Source organism: Hippichthys cyanospilos, chromosome 2, assembly GCF_059441005.1.
Source record: "Hippichthys cyanospilos isolate Australia breed blue-spotted pipefish chromosome 2, RoL_Hcya_1.0, whole genome shotgun sequence".
In the NCBI taxonomy this organism is placed as follows: domain Eukaryota; kingdom Metazoa; phylum Chordata; class Actinopteri; order Syngnathiformes; family Syngnathidae; genus Hippichthys; species Hippichthys cyanospilos.
In genome coordinates, this window is record NC_142370.1 from 1,462,501 (window position 1) to 1,476,730 (window position 14,230).

Genomic DNA, 14,230 nt, shown 5'->3' on the forward strand with positions numbered 1-14,230 from the left:
AATCATCTTCTTACTTCTAACTTTAACATCACTAGCAATCTTGGGACCCATGGTTAAGCCAGTCAAGTTTGAATTAAGTTTGAATTTTTGCTCAGTCCTTCTGTATTACCTGGACTTTTAGACTTTTTCAAAGACTTGTATGTTTTGAACGCATAGTGGCAAACTTGCGAGCGACTTCTTTACCACACGTGAAGTGACGAGCTTGTAATGGCCACAGTACCTAGCGAGGGTAGCCTAGCCTAGCCTTCTTCGTATTGCTTGATTACCTCCAGCTTTGTTAGCATGTCACCAGCTTTGTGACCCCAGGTCGCCCACTAATAGCAGACCAGCATCTTAGTGACGCCGACCAATAGTAGACGAGTATCTTAGGGAGTCGTGACGCCGACCAATAGCAGACGGCCCATGGTATCAAGCGCTTACCTGGAGTTTGTTCTTGGGGTCCAGCACGGCAGCTACAATCAGGTCTTTGTGGTCAATCACAGACTGGAAGTGAGTATGGAGGCCAGTGCGGAGAGACTTCTTGAAGTGACTGTATTTGGTCCCGCAGGCCTCCAATGTCTTATCCAGAGCCACCAAAGAGCTCACCACACACGAGATGGCCACTGGGTTTCCAAACAATACCTGTCGGCACACGTTCCTTTTTCGCACATGGTCGGCAGCCGCCTTCAGAGAAGTGCATGCGTACCTGCAAGGCTTCCTGGAAAGGCTCTAGGAGGCCCAGGATGTCCAGGACTTGCTCCCGCTTGACCATGATGGGCGGCGGGGAGCTGGCCGCATCGCTGGCCTCGCTGCGAGCCTGCGCCAAGACGGCAAGGACGCCGTTCCAGGCGGGCTCCTGCACCATTCGCCGCAAAGACACCATCATGGAGTTCCAGCGACAGTGGCCGGAGGGCGAGCACAAAGAAACGCCGCATTCCTTCTGCAAAATCTTCATGAGCAGACAGGGAGTAAAGTGCATGTGATTGAATTTGAAAATAAATAAATACCATTCCTACCTATTTGAAAACAAACAAAAAAATATTTACGTCGTTCTATGACAAAGCATTAAAGGAGAAGTCAATATGTTCCCCATTAAGAGTTGGACGCATCAAGCTGATTGGGAGGAAACACATCAAAGTAAAATCCTACTAATACTTTTGCATTTTGCTGGAATGTTGCGGCGTTTGACGTGCCTCCTCCTTCTCGTCACTCTTGAACACAAACGGACAATTTTAGAAGCCTCAATTCTCAGTTGAGCAAGTTTGTGTGTGTGAGACACAAAGTCCAAGTCCAAAATCGCTGCAGCAAACGATGCCAAAGTTTGGACTATTAGTGATAAAATTCCATTGTTCAAAACAAGACGTTGGCAATTTTTGTGAAATTTTCCTTAAAATAAATAAATAAAACAATGGCAAAAGATGTACCTCAGTCCAGTAGGTGCTGCCACGAAAGAAAGCCACCACATTATGTACATGCGAGAGGAGGTTTTCCACCACCCTGGAGTTTTTCAGCGCCTCGCTGATGACCAGCTGAAGTGTTTTTGCCACGCAAGAGATGGCGGAGCCCATCTTAATCTGAGAAAACGGGGACTCTGATTCAGGCATGAGGTCCGACAGAAAGGCCGCCACGTCGTCCCCGTCGGGCTCACTCCTGTTGGATGGGCACATGATCTTGTAGTCGCAGAAGACGCTGTTAGCGGCCAGTGCCCGTTTGGCGAGGTGGCCTAGGATGTAGCCCACGCTCTGTGGAAAGACGCCATAGGCCAGCAGCGCGCCCTCTAGCTCCTTGGCCACACCGCCACGCAGGTCTTCAGGGCTCACATAGCGGAAGGCCACAGTGGGCCGGCGAATCTGCCACGAAGCACTGACGAAGTGGAGCTGCACTGTGACCAGGGGATCGGAGCGGCCACCCGCCCACAGGTCGCAGGTCACGTGAATGGCGCCTGGCCCGTCTTGGCATTTGTGCGGGCAGGCCTTCAAGTCGCGGATGAGTTGGGGTTTGATGCTTCTCTCCACGTTGTCATAAAGCTGCAATCCCACAGTGCGCTGGGACAGCTTGTGATATTGGGGCGCTACAGTTCCCATAAAGGAACGGAAGCCCGCCCCTTCCACAAAGCTGTGCAAGAGGAGGAGCAAGGGAAGGCATGACAATTTGCATCTTTAGCCGCAAGAGCACTGGGTGATCTGGTCCAAAAGAAAAATCTCCATTTTCAACACAAGTAGTTCTGAAGTGGCATTCTGTTCCAATTGGCGAGAGCAACTCAGGCAGCAAAACTTTAAAGCTCAGACACTAACAGCAGAAATAAAATACAGGATGCCCTAAAAGTCAATTGCTACATTTTTTTCTCTAAAACCTCACTTAAGGCTTTGCAGTTTGTGGAAAGATACCGTTCTCTTGTGTTGGTGCCAAACCTGAGCCAAAGGCGCTTGGCTGAATGATACCAGAAATACAACGAAAACATCAACTTTTGAGAAGCCCAACGCAACGAAGCTCTAATGCCAATTTGGATTTTGAGCCACTTGAGTTGGGCCTCAGGAGGACCTGATGCCGAATTTGACCTGATTGTTACGTCACAACATATGACTAAATTAAAAAAATAAAAACCTCCATCATATTGAGTTTTTTGGGTGGTCAGATGGTAAAAAACATCAACAATGTTAACTTTCAGTGCCATGGACGAGAATGCTCATCTTTTAAAAAAGTAATAAAAATAATAAGCAATGCTCATTTTACTTCAGGAAAGTGTTGGGTTCCTGGGACTCGCAATACTAAAAAACTGTGGGTCCCAAAAATTGTGCAGTATAAAGAATAAAATTAAGAGCGCAAATCTTTGTGTCACGATTCGATTTCAGGGTCTCTGATTCCTTTCAGAATCAATGTTTGATTCAAAATGAGTAAATTTAAGCAAAAAGGATTTCAGCTTCAATCTATTGATGTGCCAAGAATAATCACACAACTTCAGTCTGGTTTTCAAGAGAATAAAGAAGGGAAAATGTCTTTGTTTTTTGTTTTTTTTTAAGTTTCGATTCATAAGAAACACGCCTTTTTTCCGAAAAATAATATGTGGACAACCCCTACTCTTTGAAGTTAGCTACAAATTTTATAACTTTTACATTATAAAATAAGATTAAACAAAAATGTAAAAAAAATATTGCCCAAATAAAAATCATTAATATTTCTCAGTGCATTTATGACAAACAGGAACTGAAAATAAACCTTTGCGAGTGAGCTTCTAAATTGTACGTGCAAAGCATTCAACATGTGCTAGTTTGTTCATCTCTGAGCATATTGGAAGAATTACAACTGTAACATAGTATTGAATTATTTTGAATGTTTGTGAGTAGGCATGGAATTATATCAGAAGCTGACATTATGATAACCTTGAACAAAAATATTACGGTATTAATATGACAGCTATAAAATGTGTAAATTCTAAATCTTTTGATAAATAGCAATTTTTGTGGATTATATAAACAGCTTTGTTTGTATTTTAAATGCACAAAAATAATTTGAAAAATAACTGTTTTGATATGAACTGCCATCGAGTGATAGTACAGTGCGCCCCCGGTTTACGAACTCCCTGTTACGAATTTTTCATCTTACGAACGTGGATGTTACGCACAAACCTTTCGTCTTACGAACAATCCAACATGCCGGTCAGTGTGTCCGCACTATTTCTTTCGCTTTGCCGCGTCATTATAATTAACTATTCTCGCATGACACAGAAACGCCGATATGCTATTGGCCGAACGCCTTTATCTAGCTTGATGGCACGAGCCGGTCGGTGTGTTGTGAAGACTTTGCAAACTTTATCTGTTAGACATGGCTTCTAAAATTGCTAGTGGCGGTAAAGGAAGAAGTAAGAGGATGATGACAATAGAAAAGAAGCAGGAGATAATAAAAAAATACGAAGGAGGCGCACGCATAGTTAACCTTGCTCGTGAGTATGGCCGTAACCGCTCGGCAATCTTCTAAAGGCAAGAATTTCCTTGCCAGGGGACGGACCTCGGTCAACAATAAAATGGAAAGTCTTCTTCTATTATGGATTAAAGAGAAGGAAATCGCCGGTGATATGTTCTCGTTTGAGAAAAGTTCTAGTTTAAGAAAATAAATAAATAAATTCTGCGGGTTCGTCTCTGCTCCCCCCGCCTCCACCCAGCTCAAGTCACGACGACCCAAAGGTAAATGTCATTTTTCCTTTGTATATTTATGTTATTTAATTTAACCGTACAGTAGATTATGTTACTAATTTTTAATATGTGTATAAAGTCGTGATGTTTTTATCTAAGGTTTTTGCACGCGTTGCACGCATTCACTAATTAACATAGGTTTGGATTGCCTGTCGTACGAGCAATTCGAGTTACGAGCATAGCCACTGAACGGATTAAGTTCGTAACACGGGGGCCACTGTAGTTCATTTCAAATCAATCGTTCAACTATGATGTGTATTAATAATTAGCACAATGTGGATTCTGTCATTTCAAGTCAATGAGAGTCTCGTTTTCGAAGCCCAAAAGACTCCAGACAGCTGACATTGTATGTTTGGACAGTGGGAAAATTTTCCCACACTTGAGCACGATATACTGCTTAGCGTCCTACCTCAAACGATATCAAAAACTATATGAAAGTAGCATAAGCATAGCTGCAGTAGTGGTAACTCAAGCCGACAAACCAGGAATTGAACGTAAGAACATGATTTGCGAAGGTAGCCAAAGAGGATAAGTCACATTGAGAGCAGGCTCCTACTGCTGGTTGAAATTGCCCTTTGTGAACCAAGTGTTTCACAACTTCCCTACAAAAAAAAAAAACATTGCGCCCAGAGGACGCACGTTGATTTGAAAGTATGCGCCCCATGGCAAAAATTATGTGTCACGGATGCAGGCAAAATGGAGCACTGAAAAAGTAATAAAATTCACATCAAATATTTTTTAAGGGATGATAGCTGACACCATTGATTGCCTATCTAATAATATTCAGCCAGTGTTTCTCAAATAGTGGGGCGAGCCCCCCTGGGGGGATGACCCCAAGGGAATTGTTTTTGCCATGTGACGTTCAATTATGATAAAATAAGGATTGGTATCTTTTTTTCAGGCATGTTGATGCACTTGGAAGTTTTCATTTATTAAAACCATTGTCTAATTTTTGTACTCTACAAAATCACCTTGCGGGCCGGATTAAATTCATTTGCGAGCCAGAACTAGCCTGCAGGCCATATGTTTGACTTTCTTGGCTTAGACAAACCTTTAACCTGTATAAATGCTGTAAAAATAGTCTTTAACAGTTGTTTTTATGTTGCTTTTTCCTTGTTAATCAATGTTAAAAAGGATACAGCGTGATTTTTTTTTCTTTTGATGGGGGTGGGGGGCTTTTCAAAATGTATGTGAGAGGCACCATGTTAAACCAATTGAGCAATTTTGTGATTTTTCCTGTACAGCCCTTTGGAACCCATGCGTTTGTTTAAAATTGTGCTAGTGGATTGGATTGGATTACTGTGACCATCGGGTAGCAGTGTTTTCTACTTACGACACATTTTTCAAGTAAGTAAAGTGTGAAAATCAATCTTTCATATGACAGCATCTGTGTTAACATAGACATAGTACACAATATTCTGACCCTTGAAAGATGAGTGAAAATGCTAAATATACTAGGCCCTCTGGAGGTTGCCTTGTCCAATAACGCTTGGCACTGAAAGAGTTAAAGAAAGTGTACACACACATTTTAGTTTGGGCTTTGGATTCTTGCTATATTGTTTTTAGAAGACACCCCAAACTCCAGTCAAAAATTTTGAGTCCAAGACTCAATCAGCAAGTGACACACCATATAGAGTTTCTAATGAAAATCTACCTGAGCGGTAGCATGTCCTCAGCAATCATCCTCAAGGCAGCATCGATAAACTTTTTCTGATTGATGGCTTTTCCCAGGGATGCGCCACCGCCGGAGCTGTGGCGGCTGTTTGATGTAGGAGCGTGCGAGGGTGGGGTAGACTTTGTCTGCAAGATATTCTTGTCTTTGACCTTGGACAATGCAAAGAATACAAGTCCAGTAAAGACGAAAAAAAATCTTCAAAATCAAAGAGTCGCTTGGGGATCACATACTGCCAAAGAAGCTTACCACTTGGGGAGTTATTGGCGAAGTGTCCAATAAAATGTCACACTTGAAGTTAACCTGCAAAATATGATGGAAGCGCATCAAGTGTGTCAGCAGGTTTGGATTAATAATGCACACACACAACATATTCGTATTCATTTAGACATACCCTTCCTTCCACAAACTGCTGAATATCAACGGAGACGCTATCAGAGTCATTTTTCAGCCGGCCCAACTCCACATCGAATTTGAGCGTGGAGTGCCAGTGATTCTTCACCGCCTGATCGGTCCTACAAATGAGGAAAACACACCAATTCTATACACATATTTGGATCTTTCCATACCTTACTCAAGGGTAGAAATAAGCTTTTTTTTTTTTTTTTTTTTTTTGCGGAGCAGTTTTGTGAATTTTATTTTCTAATTTTGTGCAGCGTTTTTTTTGTAACAGATTAACTCCTACGACATGCATGGAGCAGCGTGTTTTATCAAACAGTAATAACATTATTAACACTTTTCATTTGACAGCATTTCCTCGCTACTTTGCACTTCCAACTTTTTAAGGCTTCAAGTGCTTGAACTATCGTATTTCTCTGTGTGCAAGTCGAGTTCTATTTTCCTCATTTTCAACCCCCGTATTGGGGGGGTTCGACTTCTACTCGCATAACTCAAAACTAGACCAATTTTTTCAAAATATCTTGAGTTTGAATAACATTAATTCAAATGCGAAATAAGTAATATGTCATTCACAAGGCTCAAAATGATTATATATAGTTACCTCTAATTCAATATAGTATGCATCGATTTTAGTGCGTTTGCACTTTCAAATGCACTTTTGTCAAACGCCGGTCTTATTGCCTCTTTGTTGTCCACAATAAGGCTGCCTGGATTATTTTCAAGTGGACATTGACGCATTATGAAAGGGCAAAGACGGCTTGACTTTCCTTCAGCCCTTGAACGTGCGCTTGAACAAATGACGAGCAGGAAGTAGAGGACATCCAAGATTGGAATGAGAGCAGCTATTTGGCGCGTCGGATAGAGATGACTTTGATGATTTCACATTCAACTGCGTCAAATAATAAAAGCATGTCTCATTTCCGCCGCATCCCCTCTTCCCCATAACTGCAATGGTATTTTATTCAATATAATTGCGAAGAAACGCGTGTAAAAGTGCCGTAATTTTGTCATTTTAATAACACACAGCATGTTTTTTAATTGGGCAGTCATGATATGCGTAACCTCTAAAGCCAGGGGTAGACTTATACTCGCGTTTTTGTAAAATTCACCCAGATTGAAGTAAAAAAGGGGACCCGTCGACTTGTACATGGAGAAATATGGTATATATGTTGACCATCATGTATTGATAATAGCACAGTTGCAGTACGATAACATGAGTGGAGTCTGAAGCAGTCTAACAGTCTGCAAATATCAGCCGCAAGTAAAGACACTTTTTCTTAATACAAAACCACTGCTTGCCATTCCAAATTGACCGGCAAGACATTACGCATCTGGGTGTGCGGCAGGGAATAAGCAAATTCAATTCACTGCCATTGACATTGAAGTCACAAGTCCATCTGGAGTGGGCCGTCAGTCAATGAGTGAAAATAAGCAGCCGTCGATAAAGTGTCCCACCTTCCAGGAAGCAGCTTAGCGATCTCTGACCAGCGGTTACCAAAGGCAGAATGGGCTTTGTAAATGATCAGATCCTCCTCATGAGTCCAGTTGGTTTTCTTCGAGAAGAGATGGAGCCAACGGTCACGACACTGATTCTCTCCACGCTCCTTCAGGTGATTACAAATCAAACCCCAGCTATTGGTGCCAAACCTGCCCACCAACTCTTTGATCTGGGCAAGGGGAAAAAAAAACAAAAGCGAAGGTCTGCCACAATCGAATACAGATCTGCAGTATTAGATTCCAATTTCTCCACCTTTTCGTCTTCCTCTTTGGACCAGACATCTTTGGGCATATTCTCCTCCAGATGTTTCCAGCGATGCGCACACTGTAATTCTGTCTTTCCCTGTAACATAAAAGCATAACATTTTTCAACTTAGTTCTCTTTGTATTTTCGCTCTTAAACTTTAAAACTGGTTCATAGAAACTTTGGACATTTGGAAAATAAATCACTGAAATGTTCTGGACTCTAGTGTCACGTTGATCAAACTAAAGTCCACGTGAATGCAGTTGAGCTGCTTCCTAAATATCAAATCAAGTGTCGTAATTTTCTTCAGACAGCAAACCAGTTGCGACTGAACCCACAGCGCCTCTGCTGGTTGCAGCAGGTCGAGCACTCCACTTTATCTTAATTACTGCCAAATAGTATACAGTAATCCCTCGCTGTATCGCGGTTCATCTTTCACGGGTTCGCTGCTTCACGGATTTTTTACAGTGTGGATATTTTTTACAGCACATTGTGCTCTGAATCCTGATTGGCTCAGGGGCTTTACTGTTGTCTCAAAATAAAATATTGACGCTGTACTGTATTGGTTTTTCACTTGTCAATTTATTACAAAAGGGAAGAGGATCCAAAAGCTTGCTTTCATCTCTCCTGTGTCTTTCCTGTGTCCAAGTCAGCTCAGTACACAGGTTGCAAATGTGCTAGTAAGCACATTGATTGACAGCTTGGTCTCTGGGAGCCGATCAAGTGACTCGTAGGCGCGCCGAGAACCAACGCACACACCCATTTGTGTGCCTACATAGAGAGCAATGGAGAAATGCACAGCTTTGGAAATCTGACATTTACCTAGATTTATTTTGTAATCAATTGAAATTTCAAGTGTATTGTTATGATATAAGAGGCTTCACTTTAATTCAATGTCCGGGCATATCCGTTTATAAAAATATTCTTGCTCAGAAAAAGATAGAGCTTAATATCTACTTATAACAATGTGCGGGTCCAGGACGAAGAGGCATAGCTGGAACTGTGAAATACGCAAATGACAATGTTTCCAACTTTGTATTACTATATTAAAATGATTGTTTTAAACAAATTTGGGGCTTTAAAACAGGTTTTGATTTTTGGTTTTATTCTATAGGTTAGGATTGCATGGTAAAATAAAAAAATAAAACTGGCTACTTCACGGATTTCACTTTGCGTGTGTTATTTTTGGAACGTAACCCCCACAATAAAGGAAGGATTACTGTAATATAAATCTAAACTGGATCGCACACAACCAACAGAATTTTAACTTTGTATCTCCTGCGCCCAATAGACTGAGGGACATTAAAAATAGCTCACATCCGTTAAAAACAAACAAAAAAAAAAAAAGCACAGAATTATTCGTTGTAACACATTCTTACGGGTAACAAAGTGGCAACGGTATTCCAGTTGTGTTGTCCAAAATTTCGGATGAGGATTTTCAGGTTTTCATCCTGCACAGAAGTCAAAACTACCATCAGGTTCAAGTCATTGTTTTTAAAGCAACTGCAGTAAAAATAGCTCATAACACCCGATTAATAATAACACATTGTACAGCCTTTCACATAGGGCCTCCAATAACCTTTATTTAGGAGGGATTAAAAGACGTATGCTTAAGTAACACAATTTTGCTTTTCTTTTTTTTTTTTTTGGTTTCCAAATGGCGCAGTTTGTAAACATGCCGATGGAAGAACTACTATACATGTGACAATAAAATCTCTTTGGATCTTTGACATCATAGACATAAAACGTTTGGTGATGCCTGCGCCTACCCAAACAACACAAAAACACCAGTGGAAATCGCTTTGAAAGTGTGCAAGTGCGCTTTCTTGCCTTTAGATGACATTGTTTACCAAAGGTTTGCATGACAGAAGCATATGCTCCCTCTTGTGTCATTATCAAAACAGATTTAAACGTTCTCCTGCTGCTACATTAATGACTTGACGTTAGATGTAGCTACTGTTTCATTATCCACACCCTGCTAGCTGTGAAATAAGACCTGTTTTGGAAAATCCGATTGGCAAAAATTGAAATAAATTGAGTTTAACATCACACAAAATTACATCAATTCATTCTTGCTGAAGGTGATGCAGGCAATCTTAAACAGCCTCCCATCAGCACCAGGGTAAAATGGTGTTTAGTTTCTCACCCGATTCACATACTACATCTTGCTAGCTGTCAAATGAGACCCATTTTGGAAAATTGAAATAAATTGAGTTTGGAATAAACCGAAATGACCTGAGTCCATACTCACTTGGGGTGATGCTGGCCATCTTTGGCAGCCTCCTATTAGCACCAGAGAAAAATGGCTTGGTTTCTTCCTTTTTTTTTTTTTTTTGACTTCAACACCTACCACCCCCACCCATTCCCTACCTTTGTCCCATCACGTAAATACATAAATTATTTGTGATAACTTTTTTTTCAATGTTAAAATATGCACTTGGAGATGTAAGATGTATGTTTAAACTTTTTTAATTATGTATGACCTCTTTATTAAACAAAGTTGTAAATTTTTGCTTGAAGTGTTTTCTTTGCTTTCAATTTTAATATGTTGTTCTTTAAGCATTTCTGATGTGACAATTTTTTAAAAAAGCAGGGGAGAATTTATTTGGATTATTTCTAAAGGTAGAGTTAATTAGTAGAAGCTAACAAATAAACATTTATCGAGGTCAGAGACATTGTGCCCGCTGGGTAGCCTCCATCAAATACAGCCTTAAGACCTGTTTTTCAATTTTTTATCTATTTAAAAACAGGCCAGTGTTGTGGCAATGTGATTGTCTTTGAAAATGGTCGAATTATCATAAAAAAAAAATCCCTACACCTATGGAGACCTAGCATAGCAGTCATGTTTCACAAATATTGTCTGAAAATATTAATTAATTTTAAAAAATGTATTTTAAAAAATTCTTGTGGAGTTAGGCCCCTCACCAAACACTGCAAGGAGTGTTTCATTAATGTTGTTGAGGACATGTCCTGTGACGTCAACAAAAAGTTGCAAATTTTTGATGCAATAAAGCTCCATTTTATTACAACTTAAAGTCATTGTAATAAACTGCTGAGTATTCATTTGTGTAAGACTAAAACTGTTAAAATAGGGTAAGACTAAAAAAAATGCTGTTATATGTTTTGTTGATAACGATAGCAAAAAATGTTGGGCCAATGTTTAATTTCATATTTTTATTCCTCTCTCTCATGTTCTTCATTTCTCTACATCAGAACGTTCAAATCTGTTTTGATAATCACAGAAGAGTGAGAAAAGCATATGCTTCTGTCATGCTAACCAGTGGCCAATAAACTGTAGGGAAAGGCAAGAAAGCGCATTTGCGGACTTTTAAGGTGGAATGGAAAGCTGAATACTCTGGAGCGCCCCTGTGAAACCAACTTCAGCGCCGTAAATGCTGCTTGATCTACTCGATGCCTAGTCCACTGTGTAGTTGGGCAAATAAGTAGAGTCCAACCTCTTCCAGTGTCCATTTGACTTTGAGATCATCCTTGTCCACAGAGCCTGAGTCTGTGTCAACACAAAGACCAACACCAGTCTCTTGTGCCATACTGCAAATACACATGAGAAAGGACACTTGTTAAGCATGCACAATGTCAACAGCAAAAAGGTGGTTTTGCGCTGCTCTTCATTTCATATTTCATAGAGAACAAACTACGGATATGGCCCGAGAATGAAGTCTACATACACTGCAGCCCTTTTCTACCCAAAAATATTTGATTTGATACCAATATTTTTCTCTCCCATGCTTTGACTCATTTTGACTCATATAGCGAACGTACGAAGTGCAACTTCTGTAGATATGAGAAACACCAGAGTGAGAAAATACTGCGGTCAAGCCATTCCACTCTTGTGAAAAGGAAGTCAAATGAGCCGCACCACACATTTTACATACTCGGCATTACGGTAAAAGGCTGCCAAGGCACTCGTCACTTTCAAAGTAAAAGATATCCGCTTTGCCTACATGGACGTGAAAACGTCGGGTTTAAAATGACATTAACAAATGTGTCTGTTGTAACGCTATATATTGACTTATTAAAAAAAAAACAAAAAAAACCATTAATTTCAATCTAAGGATGAAATAAATTAAGTTTCAAATAAGCGAATGGGAAATAAACTCAAGTAGATATGTATTTTGTTTGTTTTTTACAGGTCTACCAAAAATGCTGTCCTCACACAATCTGTTCTCAAAAGTGAAAAAAAATTATGTCCCCTGAAACATCAATACTTCTTTGTCATGGGGCCTGATTTTATTTATTTATTTTCTTGAGCTATCATAATACCAAACTAGTCCTGGAAGACACTACACAACCTCAGGGGTCTCCTAAACTGGATCCCATCAAAATCTGATGTGGCATTTCAAAATTAATGACTTCTGAAAATGTAACATTTTACTGTCATTTAATCACATATTTAAAAAATAACTAAAAAAAAATCTTGAGCTATCGTAAAACCACACCTGTTTTGGGGGACACTTCAGCACCTCAGGGGTCCCTCAAACTGGGTCCCATGAAAATCTGATGTGGCATTTCAAAATTAGTGACCCCTGACAATGCCGCGTCCAACTCAATAAATCACTTTTTTTTTTAATATTTTAAAACATTCTTTAGCTATCGTAAGACCACACCTGTCCCGGGGGACACTAGAGTACCCCGGGAGTCCTCCAAACTGGTTCCAATTAAAATCTGGTGTGGCTTTTTAAAATTAGTGACCCCTGAAAATGCCACATTGCACTGTCAATATATCACATTTTAAAAATGTAAAATGCTCACTCATTTAAAATTGAGTGACTCCTGAAAAAGCCACATTGTACTGTCATTTTAACACATATTTAAAACATCATAAAATAAATTATTTAGCTATCTTAACACCACACCAGTCCTGGAAACACAAGAGCACCCCAGGGATCCCCCCCAAACTGGGTCCCATAAAAATCTGATGTGATGTGAAGCTGCGGGCCGGATGGAAATTGACCACGGGCCGCATTTGGCCCCCGCGTACAGTGTACGCAAAGCGGACATCTTTTACTTTTTACTTTTCGTTGACTGCCATTTACCGTAATGCATAGTATGTAAAATGTGAGGTGCGGCTCAGTTGACTTTTCGCGAGAGTGGGACGGCTTGACCGCAGTGAGAAACTAACGTTGTTATATTTCAGGTTAGTCCCCATGTTAACCACCGAGTGGGATACCAACGAGATCGTGACGAAATAAATGAATACTTAAATGAATGAATGACCACCGTGTTAAGGACGGCTGAATGTAAAGGCGCTCCCCGTAAAGAAGGTGCGATGGTGGTTGATAGCAAACGCAAACCAAAGCATTCATCCATTTTCGTTAGCCCCCGCCGACCAAGTGCATGAAGCTAATTTAGACTATTTTATTGTCACGGGAAAAAATGCTTACGTTCTTTGTCCAAGTCTCTCAAGTTAAAACCTCTCGCCCGGCGCTAACTAGCAAGCTAGCATATTCCCTCGAAGTCCGACAGGCTCTCTGGCTCTGCTGTTAAATGCTAATCGTGATGGTGAAACCAAAGTGTGGCGCCACTTATGGACAAAATCACAAATGCAACACGTGCAACCACCAAAAACGTCACTTTGGATTTTCACTACGGTGGCTGACGAGAGCCAATTCGCTTCAAATTGCAGTACCACCCAAGTGCAGGAATGAGGAAAAATATGAAAACAACAGATCAACAAACACAATTGCACAAAAATGCAGCAACAAAGATCAAAGCAATCACAAAAACGGATTGGGAGGAAACTTGCAAGAACACCGAGATAAAAACCGCTGTGCTGCATTGTTTGCACTTGTATTTGTTTGTTTGCGTCAATCGTCTACCTGTGTATGTGTATGTGTGTGTGTTTGTGCGTGTGTGTGTGTGTGTGTGTGCAAGCAATTGTCTTGAAAGGGTGTTGTCATGGAAACACATTGCAATAGACCCATTTTCAGTTTGGAAACATTTATGATGTTACCAGGATGCATGCGCAATGTTGGAACACAAAGAATGGCAGAGTTCGTAAACATGTACGCAAGCAGAGTAACTAAAGTATGGTGAAATTTTATTCATTTTAATTGCAATGATGCATAATAAACTTTCATTTATTTGGCTTGTTCGTCTTTATTCTGGACACTACCACATGTGTCACACCTCAACCTCACAATTTTGCTAATTTCCAACTCATCCATTTTTAAAATTACAAATAAAATAATTGAATTGGATTTTTTGCCCAGAACGGCTGGCTTACGATCT

The 14,230-nt window shown here is 40.4% G+C and overlaps 1 protein-coding gene across 1 annotated transcript in view; it reads right to left on the reverse strand.

The window, feature by feature from the left end:
• mybl2a (MYB proto-oncogene like 2a) overlaps nucleotides 1-13,682 on the reverse strand; it is a 15,538-nt gene extending 1,856 nt beyond the window's left edge. Inside the window, exons 1-11 of the mRNA XM_088408096.1 lie at nucleotides 13,384-13,682; nucleotides 11,437-11,530; nucleotides 9,361-9,432; nucleotides 7,991-8,080; nucleotides 7,696-7,907; nucleotides 6,236-6,356; nucleotides 6,091-6,144; nucleotides 5,824-5,993; nucleotides 1,404-2,094; nucleotides 686-928; nucleotides 421-621 (exon numbers count right to left, since the gene is read on the reverse strand). Of these exons, the coding sequence (XP_088264222.1) occupies nucleotides 421-621; nucleotides 686-928; nucleotides 1,404-2,094; nucleotides 5,824-5,993; nucleotides 6,091-6,144; nucleotides 6,236-6,356; nucleotides 7,696-7,907; nucleotides 7,991-8,080; nucleotides 9,361-9,432; nucleotides 11,437-11,529 (1,947 nt within the window). The 5' untranslated portion in view covers nucleotide 11,530; nucleotides 13,384-13,682. The remainder of the gene's footprint in view (nucleotides 1-420; nucleotides 622-685; nucleotides 929-1,403; nucleotides 2,095-5,823; nucleotides 5,994-6,090; nucleotides 6,145-6,235; nucleotides 6,357-7,695; nucleotides 7,908-7,990; nucleotides 8,081-9,360; nucleotides 9,433-11,436; nucleotides 11,531-13,383) is intronic.
• Nucleotides 13,683-14,230: the final 548 nt, after the last annotated feature.